The sequence below is a fragment of the Branchiostoma lanceolatum genome, chromosome 2 (genome assembly GCF_035083965.1).
Source record: "Branchiostoma lanceolatum isolate klBraLanc5 chromosome 2, klBraLanc5.hap2, whole genome shotgun sequence".
NCBI classification, from domain to species: domain Eukaryota; kingdom Metazoa; phylum Chordata; class Leptocardii; order Amphioxiformes; family Branchiostomatidae; genus Branchiostoma; species Branchiostoma lanceolatum.
Genome location: NC_089723.1, coordinates 25,202,810 through 25,226,312, shown reverse-complemented (window position 1 = coordinate 25,226,312; position 23,503 = coordinate 25,202,810). Strand labels below are relative to the sequence as shown.

The window sequence follows — 23,503 nt, the reverse complement described above, 5'->3', positions numbered from 1 at the left end:
AATTTGCACACTGCCCTCACGTCTATTTTTCGCCCGGTATTGTTTGGACTCTGTACTCGTTACGACCAGTTGCACCAGGAGAACCTTCGGGTTGTGTCTACTTCTCATTAGAACCGTGGAACAGAACACCCGTGTGGCTAGATACTGTACCTACCGATCACAGGTACTCTTTTATGACTGAGTGGTAAGGCATGCATGCTGAGTGGTACAGCATGCTGTGTGGTGCAATAGGCTGTTGTTCTTGCTCGGTGCGACACCTCTTTGTACATAATGTTAGCAATCTCAATCTTTCAATGAACTCTGATCTTTCCGAAATTAATATGACTGTGCAGTATCGACCGTTCACTATTTCAAAAGCTTTCGTGTTTTTTTTGTATAACTCAAGCTTTATTTGAACTGAGACAGCAAACTTGAGAAAATGGAAGCTGTCAATGCTTCCCCGACGGGGCGATATATTGATATGTACCTTCAAATAGACAACAAAAGTACGAACTACTACTCTGTCAAGTGACGTTTTCTTCCTGCATTTCATTTTTTCACACATAGTAGAATCTCTACAAAATACGTAGTTTTTTATTTTCTTTCATCTAGGGACAAGCACCATGTTTGAAAGGTGGAGGGCAATTCTTTGCGTTATTACGGCTTTGAGTGCTGTGCACGCCTGCCCCCCAGAATGTACGTGTTTTCACGATGTGCCCAGCGTGCATTGCAACACCCCAACTCTCGACCATATTCCTAAGGGCATCCCAAGCAACACTACTCTGCTGCAGATGAAAGGTAAGGGTTCAAAAACCAAACGATCGAATCACTTAGCTGCTACGAAACACCAATCATAGACATGCATGCACACCGTTAATATATATCGTCTTCCACTGTCTCGGAAAAAGAAGCCGAACCCAATAATTTAGAACTTAGTGTGACTAGAGTAATCATATGTTATATTGTTATTATTGTCTGTACGTCCACTCCGTGTTACATGTACATGCACTTGCAATTAGCCTACGGGCAGGCATTTGCAATAAACTTTCATTAAATCGTTAATACAACGTGCAACGTAACGTTAATTTTAAATCCTACAAATACCGATTTTGACAAAAAGGCTTCCCACTATTCGATTGTTTAAGCTTGACGGTGTAGAAATTTATGTGGCACTTTAGGTGGCTATTGTATTCTGCATATGCGACATCTAAGCAAAGAATATGTCAATGCTTTATGTTTAATACAAGAGAACGTTTAGCATGGTACTTGTATTACTCTAACGCAGGTACACAACTCCGTGTAGTTAGGAAAGGTGATCTGGCAGGACTCCCTCTGCTGAAAATCTTGTATCTCTTCAACAACACACTACAAACAATCGAGGTCGGCGCCTTTGACGATGTTCCAGCAATTGTGGACATCGAGATCGGGAACAACCAGATATCCGACCTCCCTCCGGGTGTCTTCAGGGGCTGCGGTCAGCTACAGACTGTGGCTGCAGATGGAAACCAGCTCACTAAAATACGGCAGGGAGTTTTCAACGACTTGACGAGCTTACAGGTGTGCCTTAACCTTTTACATGGTTGTTTGATGTACCAAATAGGCATCATCGCTTAGATATTATAATATTGTAATGATAGTAACATGTACAGTGAAATTTCTTTCTGCTCAAGGAAAATTTTATAATGATTGGAATCACGTCAACAGATGATGAAACACATTCAACACATTTATAGGGCCTGCCAAGCCCCTTTTCACTATAGCTAGAGGCTGCGACCGTGCTGCGACTGCCGAGCCACCAAGGATCTGACAGACAAAATGTCTCTACGTTTTGTGTGTTTTGTTTTGTTTTACATACTTTTGCATCTTGCATCATATTCCAATTATGAAATCAAGGGTAACACAAATCTAATTTTAGTCGCAGCACGATCGCCGTCTAGTTGAAAGAGGGCCGTGATGCATCCCAGCTCACCATTTTTCTGTTCTGCCATACCACTAGGCTGTACGGATGGGCAACAACAAAATCGAGACCATAGAAGTAGGCGCGTTCTCCAACTTGTCCAAATCTATCATTTTCAACCTGGAAAACAATCACATCCGGGAGATCAGGAAAGGCGTGTTCGGTGCTCCACAAGGAGCCACGCAAATCCAGTTACAGAACAACAACATCTCTGTCATTGAGCCCGGTACATTTTCGGCATTCAGTAAAATGTACATGCTCCTGCTTGACAACAACGTCCTGTCTACCATTACTGGCGCGCTGCAGGGTTTAGATACTGCAGAAATCATAAGCATAAAGAGCAACCAGATAGTGGCACTGGCCGAGAACACTTTCAGAGGACTTCACAAACTTAGTAGTCTAGACCTGTCTGACAACCAACTTGGCACCATCACTGGGCAGGTGTTCGCTAATCTCTCAAGTCTTAAGTCTCTTGACCTTCACAACAACAAACTTGTCCGCATGGACTCACCGCTACCCAACGGCATAGGGCAAGTAATGCTGTCCTCTAACCTGCTTCCCCAAGTACCACCGCTACCGGGCGCTCTTGACATGCTAGACCTGTCGCACAACCCGCTGGAGTCGCTCGTACAGGGACAGTTCTCCCACATCCCCAGCATCACCACCCTTGGTCTCTCCGGTATAAAGTACTTCATAGAGAAAGGCACCATTGACGCGGGCGTGTTCGCTGGACTCGGCAGGCTGGGAACCTTGAACCTCGCCGATAACAAGCTTACTCGGGTCCCGTCGGAAGCGCTCGGGAAAATCAACCAGTTAGACACGCTGAATCTGGCTGGAAACGAGATCACAACTCTCCATCCGAGTGACTTTGACAACCAGACGACGATTAGAACGCTGAACCTTAAGTAAGTTAAATGATCCTTTTTGCCTCCAAATTCCTTCATGTTTAGAAAGCTGAATGCTGTAAGAAAAGTCTCAAAGTAGTAGCAAAAATGACATCAATCGAACAGAAGACATATCCCAAGCAATCTAACAATGTTGATCGACTGTTCTAAAGATTTGCCTTTTCCTGAATGTTAAACTTTGTGACAAACTTCACACCATTTCAGCGGCAACAATCTGACGTCAGTACCAGAGGCCGTGTTCGACAGGCTAACACGGCTGTACGAAGTGGACTTGTCCGACAACCCTATCGTACATGTGGGCCCAGGGGCCTTCAGGGGCGGAGAGCTATTCAGTGTTCATTTGGATCACACGAAACTACGTATCATAGGTAAGAAACAAAGCTCAACGTAACGGTATGACCCGACGTCGTAAATTCATGCAGGTCATAGCTATTGAATGGGGCGATTTCTAAGTCATCTGTATATCAAAATGCGACTATTGATTCACATTCACACATGTCGCGAACAATGGCAGCCCATTGGCTGAATTGGAGCTCGGGCATTACAATTCATAGGACAGCAAAGACAACTACTTGATAATTCATTAAATAGTTGAATACTACTGTGTACTAAGACAACATTGGGAATACTGAAAGAATATATACATTTTAAGCCAACATTCAAATTCAGCTTACAAGTTATATTTTTACGCACTCTTAGACGGAACTGCCTTCAATGAATCAGTTGAGGTGAAGTGGCTGCAGCTGAACAGCAACTATCTGCAGTTTCTGCCGGGAAGAATCTTCAAGCCTCTAACTTTCTACGGAGACCTGTTGGAGTTTGAAGACATGACTAACAACCCTTGGGCGTGTGACTGTCAGATATACGAGTACGCGCAATATGCAAGATCGCAGGCGGTATGTATAATTTTTGGGGACACTACAATTGTGTTCAGTATACAAGAATTCAAATTATTTGATACTTACAGGCATTTTTCTTCCGCGGTCGTGGATGGAGACGACAATACTTCTCGCAAGACGAACGTGAACCGGTATTGAACTTTGACATTGTCCAGCATTCTCGATTAGGCCAGGGAACAATTTTAAGGAGAAGCTTATTGCATTTCAAGAAGACTGAACTTGCCCTTTTATTTCATAACTTTGCAACATTGTTCCTTCAGGCCGTTCATCTCAGTACTATAAAATGCGCCGGTCCAGGAAACTTGACAGGACAGGTGGTGCGGAAGGTCCCGCTGGATGCGTTCAAATGCGACTGTCCGCACTACTCTGTACCGACCATAGACACCAGGGGTAGCTCAGCGGCGGTTCCTGTGGGGCAAGGGGCATTGCTCAAGTGTAAGGTAGGAGGCCTGTCACATCAACCACGATGACAATGTGTGCTTTTCTCAAACTTATAACGTACTGTGAAATGATACCAATCATGATATCGGTAGTTTTAGATAATAGCTGTCTACCACTCAAAAACCACGACCACAGTATGTACAGAGCACGAGATGTAAAAACCGGAAGTTCCGCTGCAGTACCATAACACGCCGCTAGGAGGCCAACATTTTGGGGTCTTATCATCTACCCATATACCAAATATCAAGACAATCCACCTAGGCATTATTTAGTTATCGTGGTTCACAGACACAGACACAGAAACACGCACCCCAAAACATAACCTTCTTGGAGAAGGTAATAACAATCATTCCAATAAATCCTCCCCGTTAGGTCATGGCCTGCCCTGAAGCAGCGGTCATCTGGACGACCCCTACCGGCGTGAGTCTAACCTCCGACTCCCAACATCCCGGTCTCAGGGTCCTGTCAGACGGAAGTCTAGTCGTCGTGTCAGCGTCATCAGAGGACTCGGGCACCTACAGCTGCATGGCGGCCAACTACCTCGGCAAGGCTACGGCAACGGTCAACCTGAAGGTCACTAACGGGCCCCAGACCACCACGGACACGGGTGTGACCACGACCAGATATCGATGAGTCGATGAGAGTTCAAACAGGACCGAAAATGTTCACAGCTGAATCCAGAATCAAAAGGACGAGGAGAAACATTCACATCCTGAGATACCTCCTCACCATTCATGCATAACAACCCTTTGTTATGATATAAGGGAAACGTCAAGGGCCTCCACACGAGCTACTTTATGACATAGCGATTCTTCAAATGTTGATAATTTGTTCTTTACTTACAGCCAATACAGCTGCATTCTATTATTTGAACGAGACAGGGAAACTTAAATATATGTGGAGAAAAATGAAGATATTTGTAGAAATATAACAAAGCCAACAAAGACGGATACAACACATAGTAAATATAAAACAGTAAAGCAATGTTTACTTTCAACATAGATTATGGCATGGAAGCAATTGTTTTCCTATTACAAATGATGTCATTTGAAATAAAGGAATTTTTTTTGCTTCTGCGTACTATCCATCTATATCTAACGTGAATACATATTTTGGTACGTTTTCGTCAATGCCTATGACAGGCCTAAGGTGAAAGTTTACAATTGCAGGTGAGGCAGTTACCTGTCTGACTTATTTCTACTGACATGACCCCGTCCTATCGCCCCGAAGGAGCAAGTCTAATATTTGCAGACGACAACACGTTTATTTTGCGCTCGGTGCTGGTTTGACTTTGCACCTTCAGCAGCCAGGTAAGAGACAGAAAACTTTGAACTCTATTTTATTAGGACTGGAGCAGAATACCCGTGTGGCTGGACCTGCGATAGGTACAACATACTTCTTTGGTCAATCTACATCTTTAGTCACGGTTATAACTGAGTGTCTGAAAATGTGCCTGTTGATTTAACCCGATGATCCATATACTAGTATTTGGAAGGCTTTTCCTTGTCGAATTAATGGTGAACTTCGATGTTTGTAAAATACCTAAGGTTGACTGGATGTCAACGTTATATTTGTATGTGACTACAGTTCCACTTGCAATGTAAGCAAACTAATAGGGTTTATATGTGCCTTTAGTTCTTCTTCATAAGGCGAGCACGTAGGTTTAGATTCTGTTTACATAGCGCGGCAGACATATTGGACTGCTCGAGCACGTACTTGGGGCGGGGTAGTGTCAAATATACAACCAGAGGGTCTTATATTGAAGAACGCATGAAACAGTCGATTTTAATCGTTTTCGTCGGATGTTCTGTCAACGTAAAGGCACGTATACATTGACACCCCTCTGGTGTATTTCCTACGGTTGCATTTCCGCTGAATTTGTTACTTTGGAAGAAATATCGGAAGATAAACATGACAGAATAAAGAAGATCGTGTTCAAGAAATTCTGTACACCATACGTATACCTTGAATTCCAGGTCTACGAGCATGATGTTTGACGTGCAGATCCTCACGCTCTTCTGCGTCGCCACGTCTCTGACTGGTGTGCACGCCTGCCCCCCAGAATGTACGTGTTTTCACGATGTACCCAGCGTGCATTGCAACGCCCCAACTCTGGACCATATTCCTAGGGGCATCCCGAGTAACACTACTCTGCTGCAGATGAAAGGTATGTAAACAAAGCGCAACAGGCAGTGGGAGATGAAAACCATAAAATAGTGCACTTGGTATGAAATGTAACTTTCAAAACAGTACAGCGCGATCGTTCCTAGACAAAAACCTCTGCCATTGTTGCCATCTACGTTCTACTATACAACACTTTCGATAGTGTGTTTGTGAAATTTCTGAAAAGTATCTCACGACTTCAGATGTTCCCTTAAAATGATTAACATAGTAATTTTATTACTCTAACGCAGGAACACAACTCCGTGTAGTTAGGAAAGGTGATCTGGCAGGACTCCCACTGCTGAAAATCTTGTATCTCTTCAACAACAAACTACAAACAATCGAGGTCGGCGCCTTTGACGATGTCCCAGCAATTGTGGACATCGAGATCGGGAACAACCAGATATCCGACCTCCCTCCGGGTGTCTTCAGGGGGTGCGGTCAGCTACAGACTGTGGCTGCAGATGGAAATCCGCTCACTAAAATACGGCAGGGAGTTTTCAACGACTTACCAAAGTTGCAGGTATGTCACGTTTTCGAATTGTTATTGTTTAGGCAGACATCAGAACTACATAAAAGTACCAATGAGTGTTAGTGAATGAGGAGTCCTTATGTACTACTACAAGAAATGAATCAAAGGACTGTATGATATACTTCACTGATATCCTCGCATACAATCAAAATGGCCTTCTGAACATAGAAAGACCTATCTATGATAGCAAAAGAGCGTTCATACACATCAATAACGTCAAAACAAGTGAACGGCCGTAAATTATGAAAGCTTATTTGCGCCTACCGTTCGAGGTATGAACATTACAAGTAACCTTCGTTTCTATCATGCTGTTTAGGAAGTGCGGTTCACCTACAACCACATCGAGACCATAGAAGTGGGAGCTTTCTCCAACCTATCTAACTCTATGTACTTAGGTTTGCAAAACAACCAGATCCGGGCGATAAGGAAAGGCGCGTTCGGTGCTCCGGTAGGGGCAAAACAACTCCAGTTGCAGAACAACAACATTTCTTTCATCGAGTCGGGTGCACTCTCGGCATTCAGTGAAATAAGCACGCTTACTCTTGATAACAACGAAATATCAAGCCTAACGGGTGCGCTCCAAGGTCTAGGCAATACAGACGTCATCAGCTTGAAGAGCAATCAGATAGTGGCACTGGACGAAAACACGTTCCAGGGACTTCACAAGCTCAGTCGACTGGACATCTCTAGCAACCATCCGCGCGCCATCACGGGAAAGGTGTTCGCTAACCTTTCCAGTCTGAACTTTCTTGATCTGCACAACAACATGATTGTGAAAATAGATTCGACATTACCGAACGGGATAGAGCAACTAGTGTTGTCCGCTAACCAGATATCAGCTGTCACTGAAAACACATTTAAAGGACTTCGCGCCCTCCAAAGTCTGGACCTGTCGGACAACCAACTTGGCGCCATCACTGGACAGGTGTTCGCTAACCTTTCAAGTCTGAAGTCTCTTAACCTGCACAACAACAAACTTGTCCGCATGGACTCACCGCTACCCAACGGCATAGGGCAAGTAATGCTGTCCTCTAACCTGCTTCCCCAAGTACCACCGCTACCGGGCGCTCTTGATATGCTAGACCTGTCGCACAACCCGCTGGAGTCGCTCGTACAGGGACAGTTCTCCCACATCCCCAGCATCACCACCCTTGGTCTCTCCGGTATAAAGTACTTCATAGAAAAAGGCACCATTGACGCGGGCGTGTTTACTGGACTGGGCCGGCTGGGAACTTTGAACCTCGCCGATAACAACCTTACTCGGGTCCCGTCGGAAGCGCTCGGGAAGATCAACCAGTTGGAAACACTCAACTTATCAGGAAACGAGATTCCAACCCTCAATCCTAATGACTTCGTCAACATGACGAACATTACAAGACTCGATCTTAGGTAAGCAATGAAATCTCTTTTGGTGTGTGCAAATATTATTGCAGTAAATAAGCCTGAAGATATGTCAATACGTTGTGGTAATTCTTATCAACGGTTGCATATGCTGTGCTGGGTTTTAGCTCTACATGTGGACCATCTGATCATGATACAGAACAACTCTTAATAGACGTTGCATTCTGATACAGTCTGGTTAAATTGCAGTGGAAACAATCTGACGTCAGTCCCGGAGGCTGTCTTCGACAAGTTGATACGGATGTACGAATTGGACCTCTCCGACAACCCCATTGTTTTTGTCGGACCAAGGGCCTTCAGCAAAGATCTTGCTGCCATCCATTTGGATCATACAAAACTTCGTATCATAGGTAAGGAATGCAACACTAACGTCTAGATATTTGCTGCGTGTTGTGGGTTTGGAAAAAAAGCACTGTGACATTAGAACTATAACGTTACACCATGTTTTATTGTGAAATGCAGTCCATCAACTAATGATGAGAACAGAAATAAAGATCAATTCACTGCAGTATGAAAAAGAATGGTTCTCCTTTTTTCATTAACACTGTAGATGAAACTGCCTTCAATGAATCAGTTGAGGTGAAGTGGCTGAGACTGAACGACAACTATCTGCAGTTTCTGCCGGGAGGGATCTACAAACCTTTGACTTTCTACGGAGACTTGATGGAGCTTGAGGACATGACTAACAACCCTTGGACGTGTGACTGTCAGATGTACGAGTACGCGCAGTATGTGAGATCCCCTGCGGTAGGTATGGGTTCATTCTTCATGTTAACAGTAATTTCACGTCATGGTCAATTTGGGTACTATTCGCAATGAGTACTCTAAACACAGCGCTCTTCATAACTTTTCAACTCTATTTATGCAGGCCTTTGCCCTCCATACGCTCGAATGTGCGGGCCCAGGGAGTTTGAAGGGACAGATTCTGCGGAAGGTCCCCCTGAATACTCTGAAGTGTGACTGTCCGCACACATCCACCCCAACCATAGACACTAGAGGGAGCTCCACAGTTGTTCCTACCGGACACCGAGCAGTGCTCAAGTGTCAGGTAACGTGAAAGTCTTTATAGTATCTGTTTGGTAGCTTTACCCCGATACAGACCTCATTTCCCACTGCACATCCCCGTAGGATTTTGTTCTCTTGTGACTACTACTACTATTACGTTCGGGATTGCGAACACCTAAAGCTCAAGCTTTCTAGGGGGTCTGGAAAATGCCCCCTGAAAAATTCAACCCTCTGAAATGGCATTTTCTGTGTTTTTGAGAGGATTTCAAACTTTAAAAAAAGCGTAGGCTGTCAATAACTGCTGTCAAGAGTCGATGCATTGATCATTCTTTTGGGTACGCCACACAATGGTATTTGTCAACTTTTTACTTCAGGTGACGGCCTGCCCTGAAGCAGCGGTCATCTGGACGACCCCTACTGGCGTAAGTCTGACCTCCGACTCCCAACATCCGGGTCTCAGTGTCCTGTCAGACGGAAGTCTAGTCGTCGTGTCAGCGTCATCAGAGGACTCGGGCACTTACAGCTGCATGGCGGCCAACTACCTCGGCAAGGCTACGGCAACGGTCAACCTCAGGGTCACCAACGGGCCCCAGACCACCACGGACACGAGTGTGACCACGACGTGACCAGTCGAAAAACGGAGTAGGACGGAAATGAAAGAAAGGTGACCCCTCGGTAGCTTAAACTCTAAAAATCCCTCGGACAGTGATCAAACCTTTGTAACGACAAGTAACACGTCTTAACTGAAACTTCATCTGACAATTAATGAAAGCGGATGTCTCATCAGCACCACAGAGAGAGACAGTCGGTACTTTTTTTGCGTCTCCTGCTAAAAAATAATAGGTTCTTTTTCTGGCATGGCGCTTTGCCTCCACATTACGCTTTGATGAATGTTGAGAATATTACCGATGTATTACTAGAAACATGAAAACATTCTGAAGAAAGTAATCAAGAGAAGGGAAATCCTCGCCAAACCTATCGGAACGAAACTACTATATATAAATGTTCTATGCCATAAGGTATCGAAATCAAGTCAGCAGTATCGTAAGAGATCTTTTAGGATTAAAGCAAAAGCCATATACGCAAATAAATTTAACTAAATTTTCTCCCACATCACTTTTCCTTGGATGCGTGGTTGAAGAACACAGATTTTCTCCTAGCCCGGAAAGACAGGAATATGTTTGTACTATTAAGAAAAGGAGGGGCAGTCACATTTCAGAAAGACCACTGTAGGAGGTTACATTCCAACGGTTTGAAATTCCTGCGAGACCTTGGGACAAAGACTATTGCAGGAGGTTACATTCCAACTGTTTGATTCTGTGTGTGTGTGTGTGTGTGTGTGTGTGTGTGTGTGTGTGTATGTGTGTGTATGTGTGTGCGTATTTGCCCAAGAGAACTGGTACTCATCAGCCCTTTTTGTTGGAAATCCTGAACGTATGAACAGCACCACCTGTCAGTGCCTTAAGCAGGGTACAGTAAAAGTGAAAACAACAACAAACACCGTCGCCATGGCATTGTCTTTTTTCGTGCTAATCTTGTTTCTACAAGGATTAGCAAGGAAAGTGAATCAGCAATAAAAGTATAACGTTATATCAACTTGATATGGACAGAGGTGTGGTTACCTGGATAACAATTTACAATCCTGATATACGAAGGCTGACCCCTTTATTCGATTGAAAGGTGGCGCAAGGTTTCAGAATGGTCTTTCAAGTCACGCGGCACTTGCAAAATAGCTATTGTTCTTGCTGAAGTGGAAATTCGGTGCGAGACCACATAACATCACGTGAGCACGATGCTGTACTGACGTCATTATGTTTACCTGGTCGACGGGTTCAGTCACCTGAAGGAGGTTTCCATAGCATGTCCCAGTACCCCTCGTATTCGTGAGCTTAGTTAAAGAACAGGCTACAGTGGCAGGGAGTCTTTGTGTGCCTCTGCTGGCAGGTCAAGACGTGGGTTAAGGAAAGACACCGGAAGCACAAAAGACCCCAAGGACGTTGACTGGTGTTTGGTAGGCTTTGCAGTATCAAAGAAGGTACGAAATGTACGTTATTGACAGTGTTGACCTTGACAGTGGCTTTGACAGACTTCACAGGCCGCGGAATCATAACATTAGCAACTCTGTTCATGACGCAAAATAACCCACACAACTGAGATCTAGACTCACTTGTACTTTGGACCGAGATGGTCTGGTATCTGTAAGAATTTAGTGTTTATTTACCTTTATACCAGCTGCCTCTTCTTAAGCCCGTTAATGTTTGTGCATCTTGTTTGTAATGTATACATGGTCAGCCATGTTGCCAAGAAGACAATCACGCCCACTAATTTGTACCCCGGTGATTATTGAATTATGACATACAATCTACAACAGAACACAGGAAGCAAATCAAATCAGTAGTTTTGTCCACAGATGCCACTCGCCGTGACAATGGCGCTGTTTTGGGTCATCAGTATGTTGACCCTGATTCCCGCACATGCGTGTCCGTCGGTGTGTCGGTGCTTTAGTAGCGTTCCCAGTGTACATTGCAATTACCCCACGTTGGAACGTATCCCACAAGGCATCCCAAACACCACAACAACGTTGCAGATGAAAGGTATGAATTTTTCTTTATTTCTTTATTTGGGTTCATCACAATTTGAAAAGGGAGAGCAAAACAGGTGCCTAAGCACCTATACAAGTTGCCCTTCCTTTTATTTGAATAAGATTTCTGCCCGTTTTAAGAGTCTTGATTCTTCCGTCAGTCAGTCTTAAAGACTATGACTTAAACTGCTCAAATATGGCATGGTAAACTTCACTTCCAAATCAAATTCAAGTACGAAACAATGTACGTTCAAAGTGTTCAAGAATCCTGATTAACAGACTTGTAAAGTGAGTTGCCATGAGAAAAGCAGACAGAGGTTCTGACGTGTTGCAGGAGGGCATGCGGCGGGTATATCAGGCACGTATATTGTTACAGTATCAAATTGTTCAAGTCACTTAACGGCCTACATTCCTTCTCTACTTTTACCATTCAGGTACGAGGCTTGCATCGGTCAGACAGGGAGACCTGGCAGGCCTCCCCCTCCTCCGTACCTTGTACCTGTATGATAACCAGGTCCAGAGCATAGAAGTCGGCTCCTTTGACAACAATCCGGATATCGAGAGTTTTGCAATTGGCAACAACAAAATTTCGGAAGTTCTTCCGGGAGTTTTCCGGGGCCTGAACAGTGTAATATCATTAGACATCAGAGCAAACAAGATCACGGCCATCCCAGCTGGAGTCTTCAATGGGCTGCCTAGGCTCCGGGTATGTTCTAACTTCTACATAATTTGCAAGATCAGAGCAAATATGACTGTCACACCTTTACATATAACCATCGATTTTATGTTGCTAAATTGAGCTGTCGTTGTGCAGCTGAAATGCTGTTTTTGTGATGTTTTCACAAAACTGTACGACGCTGGAAAAAAAACTTTCCAGCGTTTAAAAAAAAAACTTTCCAGCGTCGTACAGTTTTGTTCCATTTCATACGAACTACGAGCGGTTGTCTGGCGGTTATTCTTAACGTTAAACCCAAGACAGTCCCACGATTGTTTGTTTAACCACCATACATCATTTCTTAGTCTGCCGTAAGTTATAATTAACCCATCGGTTAATTTTTATTCCAATAACAGGTTGCAAAGCCCCACGACTGAATGGAGCTTACATTTTGTGCCGGTCGGATGCAACAGACTCCTTAAAGCCCCCCTCTCACTGGACCCGCGGCACGCTGGCGGCGTCGCTGCGTCCCAAACTGGATTTGTTTTACCCTTGACTTTATAATGGGAATATCATTCAAAACGTACGACCAAAGTATGACCAAAAAGACAACAAAACACACAAAGCTTTAAAAGATTCGTTTTTTTGTCAATTCGATCCGTCGCAGCGACGCCGCCAGCGTGCCGCGGGTCCAGTGATGGGGGGGGGGGGGGGGGGGGGGGTTAGGTAGCTCGAGTTTAGACGTCAGCTGACTGAATTAAAGGAAACGTTTGTAGACTTTCATACAATTACAATTGGTTCCTCCTTTGCAGGCGGTGCGGCTTTTTGGAAATCAGATCCAGACCATTGCAGTGGGCGCCTTTTCCAACCTGTCAACCGTTGCTCTGTTTAACTTGGAAGATAACCGAATAGAGAGGATTGTGAATGGTGCATTCGGGAGTCCACAGGGAGCAACTACCATGATGTTGAATAACAATAATATCTCGGTGATAGAGCCGGGAGCTTTGTCAAGTTTTGTAAGCATGTCCCGTCTATGGATCAACAACAACCGCATCACTACTCTTCAAGGCGTCTTTGAAGGCCTTCACGAGATGACACAAATATATGCTCAAAACAACGCCATAACAGCTTTAAATGAAGGAGATTTTTCAGGATTAGAAAAATTGCGAGAGTTAAGCCTGAACAACAACAAAATCTCCACCATCACTGGAAGAGTGTTTGCCAATTTGTCAAGTTTACAAAAGCTGTACCTGCAGGACAACGAAATCAGTGACATTGGAAACGATACTTTCTACGGTTTATCCAACCTAAGGTATATATACCTATCCGGAAACAAACTGGAAAGTGTCAAGGGCGGGGTTTTTGCAAACTTACACAATCTGCTGTTCCTATGGCTGAACAATAACAATATCATCCGCATGGAGGCGCGCCTGCCCCTCGGACTGCGGTCTCTCTTCCTCCAATCAAATGCGCTGACCGGAATCCCAACTACTAGTATGGACCAAATCCAGCAACTTGACCTGTCTTTTAATCCGATTGATGTTGTGCGCAACGAAAATTTGTTGGCCTTGCGAAGTTTGGGAAATTGTGGCTTGTCTGGAATCAAATATTTCCGGGAACGAGGAGACGTCGACCCGGATGTGTTTAAAGGACTTGACAACATTGTGTCATTGGCCCTGGCTAATAACAGTTTGACCCGAGTACCGACGAGCGCCTTACGTCACGTCTCGCGACTGGTGAATTTGGACTTGTCTGGAAACGAGTTCACGACATTGGAATATGGGGATTTTGACAACCTGACAAATATTCAAGATCTGAATCTTAGGTAGGAACTCCAGTTGTGTTGATGTGGCTTCTTTTTTTATACTTTTTGAGTAGCGTGAGAGAAACACTTTCTGTCATCAAACCATACCACATTGTTTAGGGAGGGGGTGTAATTTTGTGCTACCCAGGTTGGTTTCAAAGCCTAACATCTTATGAAGTGTAAAGTTAATGTTAATGTGCTTAATTGTTAAAAGAGGTATTAGAATCAAAATGGACCTATTGCAGCGCCAACAAGCTGACAACAGTCCCGGTGGAGGCCTTGGCAATTGCAAACATGTCTGCACTCCGGAGCCTGGATCTGTCCTACAACCCAATCGTGTATGTTGGGCCGCACACCTTTGGACCTCAACTTGTTGAAGTTAAGCTTGAAAAAACCAAACTCAGAATCATAGGTATGTGGGTACATTAATATTGCAAGTTGTAGGTACAAGACACTATCATTGGACATGGCGCTAGAGACACAGCCAAAGCACAAAAGAAAAACTTTCACCATTCGTCACGGCCTATCAACTGATAAAAATGTACACAATCATTGGGCGATCATGACATGCCATCAATATTGATAAACTATTCATGAATATGCGCAGGAATCAGTATCCACCGTGGACAAAATACAAATGATCCAGTTGCTTTAACCATAGCAGTGTGGAGTTTTGGCTACTTCAATAAAACTGCTTCAGGCTATTGTCAAAACGCTTGTGTAGCTTGGACGAATACAGGTAGCATTTTTTGTTGTCCGTCATCTGAAATGCAAAGTAGTATCTTTTTGACATAAACTCTACAAGTATCTTTCTTGGCATAACAGCAAGATAAGAAAAGGATGATGAAGTTATTATACTATGTCTAGTTAGTTTATTAGAAAGTTTATTTATCATGACGTTTGTCTGCTGATGAGGAATGTTTTTTTTTATTATTTCGCTGTAGATGGAGCTGCCTTCAACAATTCCCCAAATGTCAACCGCCTAACACTGAACAACAACTACCTACAGTACCTTCCCGAGACCGTCTTCCAACCCCTGACCTATTACGGAGACTATGAGACGCTAGACCTGGACGGTAACCCATGGGTGTGTGACTGTCAGTTAGCGGGTTACTCCGCATGGCTCAAGACACCAAAGGTGAGAGGAAAACCGTTTTACAAGTCCACTCATTTGCTTGGTTTTCTAAAATGTACGAAACTCCTCCATAGACCCTGTATAGCAGCATCGTCTTGAAAAGAAGTATATCTATGAACGTTGATAGACCAGCTTGTTGATATTCGCAGGCATCCGCGATCCCAGACCTCCACTGCATGTCTCCACCATCCCTGGCAGAAAATTCCCTGCGTCGCGTGCCGACCAACTGGCTGAACTGCAGCTGTGTGACGGAGGAAAGTCCCCGGATAGACACAGGAGGAAGCACGTCTTCGGTGGCTGCCGGGGACGAGGCCGTTCTGAGATGCAAGGTGCAATATCAAATAATCTTGGCATTAACAATACAAGCTTGTTTCCTTGAATCTAATCTCATACTTCTTAAAACGTCAATAAAATATCAGCTAATGTTGTTCAAACTTACAACATTGTTTTTGTTTTCCGTTGCATGGTATGTATTCCGTCTTCTTTTCTTAACCTTCACATTGAATGATTGTTTATCTACCACAGGTCAATGCCTGTCCAGGCGCTGCAGTACTGTGGACAGCCCCTAGAGGTCTCTCTCTCACGTCCGACTCCGAATTTCCGAACATACACGTCCAGTCGGACGGCACACTTGTCGTCGCGGCAGTGACTCCCGGGGACGCGGGTCTCTACACCTGCATGGCGGTTAACGCCTTTGGAACAGCCGAGGCCGGGGTTGTTCTCAAGGTAACCACAGGTCCGACTGGTCAAGCCGTGGGAGTCCGCACAACCGACCATTTTATGGTGATTTTCGCGATAGTCCTCGTACTTTCTCGGTACATATCTGGATAGATATCTGCCTGTATACCCAGTAAAGCGTGCAGGCAACGCACAATCTTTTGTACCGGTTATTCAAGTTTGTCTATCAAATGGCCCAGGTTGATCATCTAGCGAACATATGAATACGTTATCTAATGTTAACGTAATTTTCGAGATATTGGTGTAACTTATTTAGAAAAGCCATCAACAAGTGAATGTGGTTAACAGAAAGGAAGAGTTCTGAAAACATGTGATTTCACGCTAATAAGGCAGAAAGAGAAGTAATTAAGACCGTTTTCCGGATTGAATTCAAAGCCGATGATGTAGTACTTATTTGATTTAAAAGTTTGGGTTTTTCTACCCTTGCACGAATGATTTATTGCTCTAGCTTTATGATTCACTGCAATGGTTGTGCACAGATAATTTGTCATTTCTATTCAATTGACTAACGTAATATCTATTCAATCCCATGTTTGCACATTGGAATTCCCTTAACCAAGAATATTTGACGTGGACCACCTTATAGTTTTCAAGAATTAGCCATGAATAAACAAAGAAGTATATAACAGCCAAGGCGGTCATATAGTGACATATAGATATGCACAATAAATCAGCATACCAGCTCCATGTAGATAGCCAGTTGTAACTAATTTGTAATTATTTCCAACATATTCCTGTCATTTTGTCACATTTCCATCATTAATAAACAACGCAAAAGCAAACCGGGCGAAATCGGATACGCAATATAGAGAACCTCGCCCGGAAGCGGTCAGAATATGTAACATGTCCTGTAATTTGTTAACTCCGAATTCGTCCAAAAACTGATCCCGGTAATATATCTATCTCGGATATGATAGAACATGAATTCGGAAATAAGAAACGTCCATGACGCGTATTCGGAAAAACAGGAAACTTTTATCCGTCCGGACAAGCGTCAAAATAATTCCTGAGAATGTGTACGTTTTGTACAATGAACGCAGTGGAAAATGAAACACCTTTTATTTGCCAATGTCCTCTATGTGACGCCGACAGAAATGAATTATATAAAACAGCTTCCATGAATTCTCCTAAGTTTTACCATTTGAACAATTTACAAAAAATCCACCTTTCTATTAAAATCAAGCAACAAAACGTGGGTCACTTCATTTTCCACTGCCTTCAAAAAAGAAGTCAAACCCAACCATAGTCAACCATGATAGCTAAAATAGAACTTCCACAGTAGACTAGATAACTATTTCGATTTCCATGTATCTCCATGTACGTGTCTGTCTGCAATTAACCTTTGGGCATGAACTTGCAATAAAGTTATCATATTTTGGGATATACGTATACATCGAAATGTCACCTGATTTGTCCAAAATTCATTCCTGGAATATACTAACCTTGAATATGTCAAAAATGTGAAACGTATCATGTATTCGGAAGCAAGAAACGTCAATATCGCGTATCTTGAGAAATAGGAAAGTCTTATCATAAGTTGTCCGGATACGCAACAAAACAATTCCTGACTCGTGATATTTCTGGATAAAGTAAATATTGAACATCTTATCCGGATACAGTCCGAATATCTAGCATGTCTAGGAATATATATCAACTCAGAATTTCTCCGGAAACAACCCCTTTCGCACAGTGCATGCTTCTTGAATATGTAGCATGGGGGCTTGAAAAGGAGGTTTTCCCTGGCAGTATTGGGAAACGTTTCGGTGACCACCTGTCACCTTCTTCAGGGCAATTATGACTGTTTCTGTTACGCACCGCATGTAGGTGTTGCTGCTGACAGATGCGGTCCCAAACGTAAAGATTCACACATACACATATGTAGGTAGTACCTGCGGTGTTACAATTCGGCCCCAAATGTACGGTATTTATATATAAATACGGTCACCAAAATGTTGGTCTTGAATAAAACACTTACAAATAACTCTGTTATCCAGGATGCTTTATATGTCACAGACGTTCCTGTTAACAAGGGGATAAAATATGACGAAACCTTGCTGAGAACCACCGAATCCATCCGTAAATGATCAAGTTTCTGCCGCGTTTAAGTCAGATAAAAGCTCTCATTCTTCATTATCGTCTTCATGTATTTGGCGTATGAATCAGGGCCAATCACAAGCGAGCAGACTTACATCTATAATCCCTGACCCATAAAAACGACTAACTGTGCAAAAAAAGGAATCGGCAATCGGCCTACATGTACAATCCCACGAGTCAAATGCTCATGTTGCCGTCTGTCCCATCGCGATGAAACAAACATACAGATTTCCTCAAATTATGTCAGTGGAATCCGTCATGTCATTCAAAATATCACTCGAAAAAGGATTGTCACACGACCCCTCCTGATTTATTCATAACATAATGCCGATAACACAATGCAAGTCAGTTTCACCATCAAGGATGGTGGTGGGAGGGGAAGGATTCATGTGTAGGGAGATTGCTAAATCCATAGCAGTCGTGTATCAAAGCCAAAGACACATTTTAGACTGATCTCTCTTAACACGAAAGCATCTATCTTCTCAACTTTAGCGCACTAAAGCGTGTCATTCTTGCCATATCGCCCGTTATCAAACGGTTTGCTTTGTCAGCATCATGGCAGTACGATAACAGAAATTAGGTCATCGATCAGCAAACAAAAGGTCAAACCTCAGTCTTTATCTAATGCTATCTTCACACACAGTATTAGCCGAGAAAAATTTTACTGCACTGAATCATAAGATGTATGTGACATCTACCTGCTATTAGTTAGAAACACTGAAAAACGTCTTCGCGGCAAGGTTAAGCCTGAGGGTAGAGTTTCGGAAAACCACACAGCTGTTTGTATAAGTACAGGCTCTGGTAGATACGGATTGTGGCGCAGTGAACTTTCCTTCGCCTATCACGGCCTGTAATTTACATCATTGCTCTCCACGATATCGCTTACGGGATCCCCTGTACAATCTCGAAGCCCGGGATGACGTCGTAAAGATGAGTTTCTGTAAGATGCCAAAGGCCATTTCCCGCTCAACAAGACCATCAATCGATATAGATATATCGCTCCAGCTCAGGCTACTGACACACTGGATGGAGGCTGTTCAGAACCGAATGGCCAGTAACATCTGTCACTGACACAAGCACCGCGGACGGCAAGGTCTGCGCCCTTGACCAACGGACCTGTACTGGAAATGAGTGGCAGTGACGTAATAAAATTCTACCGAAAACACTGATGTATGTGTCTTATTGCTTTGAACAAAGCGTACATGCAATAGATGTCATTACTTTGAAAAAGATAATTTGAAAAAGGTAAATGATTACAGCGGAATATATCCAACCTTAGAAACAATTTTCTAACGCATGGTACACATCTCGCATTTTCAATGTTTTACACACGAATCCAAGACTCAGTGATGAGATTGTTAACAAGTGGAGAACTTTTGCATGGTAGTACATGTAAGTATCACAAACGAAACGTAAACCTGGTGTCTCAAACTTGTCTCGTCTGATGGTTTTACTACATGTACTTGCTTGACCAGTAACCCTGAACAAGCATAAAGCACTACAGACAAGACCCACGCACACCCTTCAAAACGCCTTCTTACACATAAGTTTCCCGTGTAGGAGTATTAGCTGACAGCAAGAACTAACACAATTTCGCTCATGTTTGCTCAATTTATTGTTTTAATATGAGGAAGAATCAAACGTTGTCAGTAGATCATCAAACTCTTGGAGCAAAGTTGGAGCAACAGAAAAAGATGAAGTATAGGAACTATAGTACCTGGCAACTTCCTTGGACATATCAGAGTCACCCTTCTCCCACGGATCGGTTAGATAAACAAAACAGTGCAGTTGGATATTTCGCTACACCGGATAATGGTTTAAGATCTAGAATGTTATGATGAATTGGTTAGCGAATACCCCAGTACTAGCCAAGACGTATCAGACGCACCGTAACACACATACGGTGTTGGTCTCCTGTCCAACAGATCGACTCTTCTGTCTGATAACTGTAGCCACTCTAAAGCTCAACTCACAATACCCACCAAACATCTAAAACACGCCTTTCCAATAACACTTGCCTCCGCAATCTGACATGAACCCTCTTTGACGGCCCGTCGACTTCAATCTTTTATCTAATACAGATATGAGTCATATGTAATATCTTGGTTGAACCTTATCTAGAGACCAGCAAAGAGTACTTTACTTTCTTCAACTTGTTGAACTTCCATTCTTTTCGAGGCCGATAGGAAATAATGATACCAACAAGGAACAAACGAACATGAATCAGCAATAGTACGGAAAACAAAGATAAGAGAATAACAGAAATTGCATTATCCTCACATGTTCTTTGTTTAAATCATTTGACTAAATCAGCATATGATAATAAACAAATCCACGAGAGATGCAACAGAGATGTCACCGCCATTACTGCTGTTGATTAATTAGTCCTTATAAACAAAGTGCAACGTACTATAAGATCCAATGTAACCAATTGATTGCAAACGTTACCCATTTCACGCACACACACACACACACACACACGCACACGCACACGAACACACACACACACACACACATACACAGACGCACACACATACACACACACGTACACAAACACACACACACATACATACACACACGAACACACACACACAAACACACACACACACATACGCATACACACACGCACACACACACATACATTCACACACACACACACAAACAAACACACAAACACACACACATAAACACACGCACACACAAAAATATGACTTTGGACCTTATGTTCCTACCATGCCACTCTAATTCACCTTCCGTTAGTCAGAAAGTCATTTAAATCTCTTCGCTGCAAGTGTTTCCTCCCTTTCACCACCAATTTTATTACTATACAGAATAGCGGAACAGATTTGATAGCACAGCGTTCTTACTGACAGCTGTGATAGTTAGCCTTGACAGGTTAGGCGGGCGTATGGTTCACATACAATAACTCCAGCGGAGCACGAAGGTGTAATTACATTTCGGATTACGTAGCCATTATGTCCGAGCGATGGCGGATTATGTAGGCGTTGTCTGACGAGGTTTGAAACTGAAGTGCACCTTTCGCGCTTCCTCATTAGCCGGTCACTTGGTCGGCTGATTGCGGGCGGCCCCTGTACCATATGGTCCGGAGATAGCGGCAGGTTTAGTAAGAGCCTGATGATGAATTCTAGAGATTAGCAGGCGGGAAGCCTTGTGCGTTTATAGCGATAAAACATTGTGATAGAAGGCGAGAGGCTAATAACGTGTGTGCAGATATAAAATTGGCATTTTTGTATGACCCAACACATAATGGTATTTCAAGGACAACTGTAGCCTAGACACATATAAGCGTCAATATACAAAGTGCTTACTGTATCATCAATTTTGTTATCACAAAAACCTGGTACAAATATGAGGTGATATCAATCGTTCACGGGTCATCCGAGCCTTTCCGAGCCACAAAAACATATCCATCTTCCCTGCATCTCCGGATCCCGGCAGTTTTGTTACCCTTTTATACACATTGAGCGCAGTGGAACAAAAGTGTAATACTCTGTATGACATGAAATATCATGACAGACACTACGCAAATCTGCAACCATGCATCATGTCAATTCTCCCTATTCATTTACACTAAACTTATCCAAGCACAATAAACTCGTATCTTTGAAACCACTAATGTTCCTGGAGTGACTGGGCCATAGAGATAACGCGGTACGAGGTGCCGGTGTGTCTGATGCGTCTTCAGTGCACTGTGAATACTTAAACCGGGGGATTATGTGTAAGATGTACATTTGTAAGATGAGGGATAGAGTAGTGCGACCACCGAAGGACAAATAGGGATATTGGTGGTCTTACGTCTGCTGCAACTCGAAGGGAAATATCGACGTCAGCTTTGAATTCTAAGCTCAATTTGCTCTAAATTCAGTTTGAACACAAAGAGCAAGAGGTTCCAATTTTAGCATCCACCAGGCCTTTCTACGGGGGTACGGATGGTACAATTCGGCAAAAATGTTCAATAAATGGCCAAGAGAGTCAGTCCACTGGAAGGTTAACATTTTCCCCTCCCTGAGCCTGCAAATGAAAACCTATGGTGGCCAAACTCTCCTGGCAATTCTTCTCCCTATAGCTTGCGTAGACAGTCTGGTAGAGACTAGTCAAATGTTACGTAGATCGTCATATAGGTATCAAAGAGATTGGATAAGAGAGAAAGAATGCTAAAAAGAAAACGCGTACGCCTTACGGTCTCTCCAACTACTTTGATACAGAAGCAGAACTAGCAACCATGAACATCATCCGCTTCCTGCACCCCTTCATCAATATGAACATTGTGGTAAGACATCATCGTAGAAATCTACAGTCAGACCTGCAGTTTGGTCCCTAATGAACCAATTAACCAGGCATTCAGACAATTAAGTTGATTGCTATGAGATTCAATATCTAATGAGGAAGGTGGACAACAACCCCAGGGAGATTCTCTAATTCTCAAAGTGCACACCCTACATATGGATAGTCGACCTTTCACAGTCTTCTCTAACGGGTTATAGCTTGATATCAAGAATATATTGAACAATAAATGTTGGATATTGAGAAAATTGTCCCTGTCTCCCGATATTCAGTATTAGGGACAAGATTCTGAGGATTGCCCTGTTGGTCAGATAACCTTCCGATGAGTACGTGATGATGACCTGTTGGTTGGTGCTGGGATTCAGTGTAGGTTAGAACTGTCCTCAGATCGTGCGATTATTGTCCTGTTGATGACAAAACCAAGACCACACTGGGGCGAATGACCATGTCTCGTTCTGTGCCAAGCAGTACCGTGGTAACTGCTCTGTCAGGAGTGAAAGCATAGCTCGACCTTGAGCTTACGGCATGATGACCAACAATCAAGACACACATGCAGCACACTTTGCGTTGGCAATGTGAGAGTAACCGACTATCACTGGCTGACTTCACATCATCCCAGCCATTACCGGTTACTACTCACATGTACAGGGCGCAGAATGTGCTGCGACAACATGGGATTGGATTTCACATGTGCTCAGAAATCACATTTCCTCCACATGGATACCATCATGCACACGACTTAATTGTGTTAAGTTGACGTGTAATGGGAATGTCTGCGAGCCGTACGAGGCGATTTTAATCTTCAGTGCGTGTTAATGCAGGTGAACTACCATATTTTGTCGGGCTCTTTGGACGTTAAGGATAATTGTTACAGATATAACAATATTATATGCATTACTAAATGGACAT

General features: G+C 43.4%; 3 protein-coding genes across 7 annotated transcripts in view; all 3 read left to right on the top strand.

The window, feature by feature from the left end:
- The window catches only part of LOC136428177 (insulin-like growth factor-binding protein complex acid labile subunit), a 29,087-nt gene extending 11,488 nt beyond the window's left edge, over positions 1-17,599 (top strand). Inside the window, exons 1-8 of one of the 4 annotated variants that reach the window (XM_066417514.1) lie at positions 11,086-11,317; positions 11,693-11,876; positions 12,298-12,569; positions 13,331-14,343; positions 14,568-14,734; positions 15,267-15,460; positions 15,607-15,786; positions 15,983-17,599. In XM_066417514.1, the coding sequence (XP_066273611.1) occupies positions 11,693-11,876; positions 12,298-12,569; positions 13,331-14,343; positions 14,568-14,734; positions 15,267-15,460; positions 15,607-15,786; positions 15,983-16,288 (2,316 nt within the window). In that variant the 5' untranslated portion in view covers positions 11,086-11,317 and the 3' untranslated portion in view covers positions 16,289-17,599. Of the gene's footprint in view, positions 1-11,085; positions 11,318-11,692; positions 11,877-12,297; positions 12,570-13,330; positions 14,344-14,567; positions 14,735-15,266; positions 15,461-15,606; positions 15,787-15,982 lie in introns of those variants that run through there. The other 3 variants (XM_066417511.1, XM_066417513.1, XM_066417512.1) reach the window with 3 other exon arrangements.
- Positions 46-5,266, top strand: LOC136428181 (insulin-like growth factor-binding protein complex acid labile subunit). The gene is made up of 8 exons (XM_066417519.1): positions 46-163; positions 592-777; positions 1,265-1,536; positions 1,976-2,841; positions 3,046-3,209; positions 3,541-3,737; positions 4,001-4,180; positions 4,554-5,266. The coding sequence occupies exons 2-8, from the start codon at positions 603-605 to the stop codon at positions 4,812-4,814; spliced, it is 2,115 nt and encodes a 704-aa protein (XP_066273616.1). The 5' UTR covers positions 46-163; positions 592-602; the 3' UTR covers positions 4,815-5,266.
- LOC136428180 (insulin-like growth factor-binding protein complex acid labile subunit) lies at positions 5,481-10,388 on the top strand. Of its 2 annotated transcripts, XM_066417517.1 has the most exons (8): positions 5,481-5,566; positions 6,158-6,348; positions 6,596-6,867; positions 7,193-8,265; positions 8,467-8,627; positions 8,828-9,024; positions 9,146-9,325; positions 9,657-10,388. In XM_066417517.1, the coding sequence occupies exons 2-8, from the start codon at positions 6,168-6,170 to the stop codon at positions 9,906-9,908; spliced, it is 2,316 nt and encodes a 771-aa protein (XP_066273614.1). In that variant the 5' UTR covers positions 5,481-5,566; positions 6,158-6,167; the 3' UTR covers positions 9,909-10,388. The 2 variants fall into 2 exon arrangements, with proteins under 2 accessions (XP_066273614.1, XP_066273615.1); XM_066417518.1 differs by lacking the exon at positions 5,481-5,566 and having other exon boundaries at positions 6,153-6,348.
- Positions 17,600-23,503: the final 5,904 nt, after the last annotated feature.

Coding starts and splice junctions, on each gene's coding strand:
- LOC136428180 (XM_066417517.1), top strand. CDS start 6,168: ATGATGTTTGACGTGCAGATCCTCACGCTCTTCTGCGTCGCCACGTCT. Junction 9,025..9,145: donor AGTATGTGAGATCCCCTGCG/GTAGGTATGGGT, acceptor CTATTTATGCAG/GCCTTTGCCCTCCATACGCT. Junction 9,326..9,656: donor GAGCAGTGCTCAAGTGTCAG/GTAACGTGAAAG, acceptor TTTTTACTTCAG/GTGACGGCCTGCCCTGAAGC.
- LOC136428181 (XM_066417519.1), top strand. CDS start 603: ATGTTTGAAAGGTGGAGGGCAATTCTTTGCGTTATTACGGCTTTGAGT. Junction 778..1,264: donor TACTCTGCTGCAGATGAAAG/GTAAGGGTTCAA, acceptor ACTCTAACGCAG/GTACACAACTCCGTGTAGTT. Junction 4,181..4,553: donor GGGCATTGCTCAAGTGTAAG/GTAGGAGGCCTG, acceptor CCTCCCCGTTAG/GTCATGGCCTGCCCTGAAGC.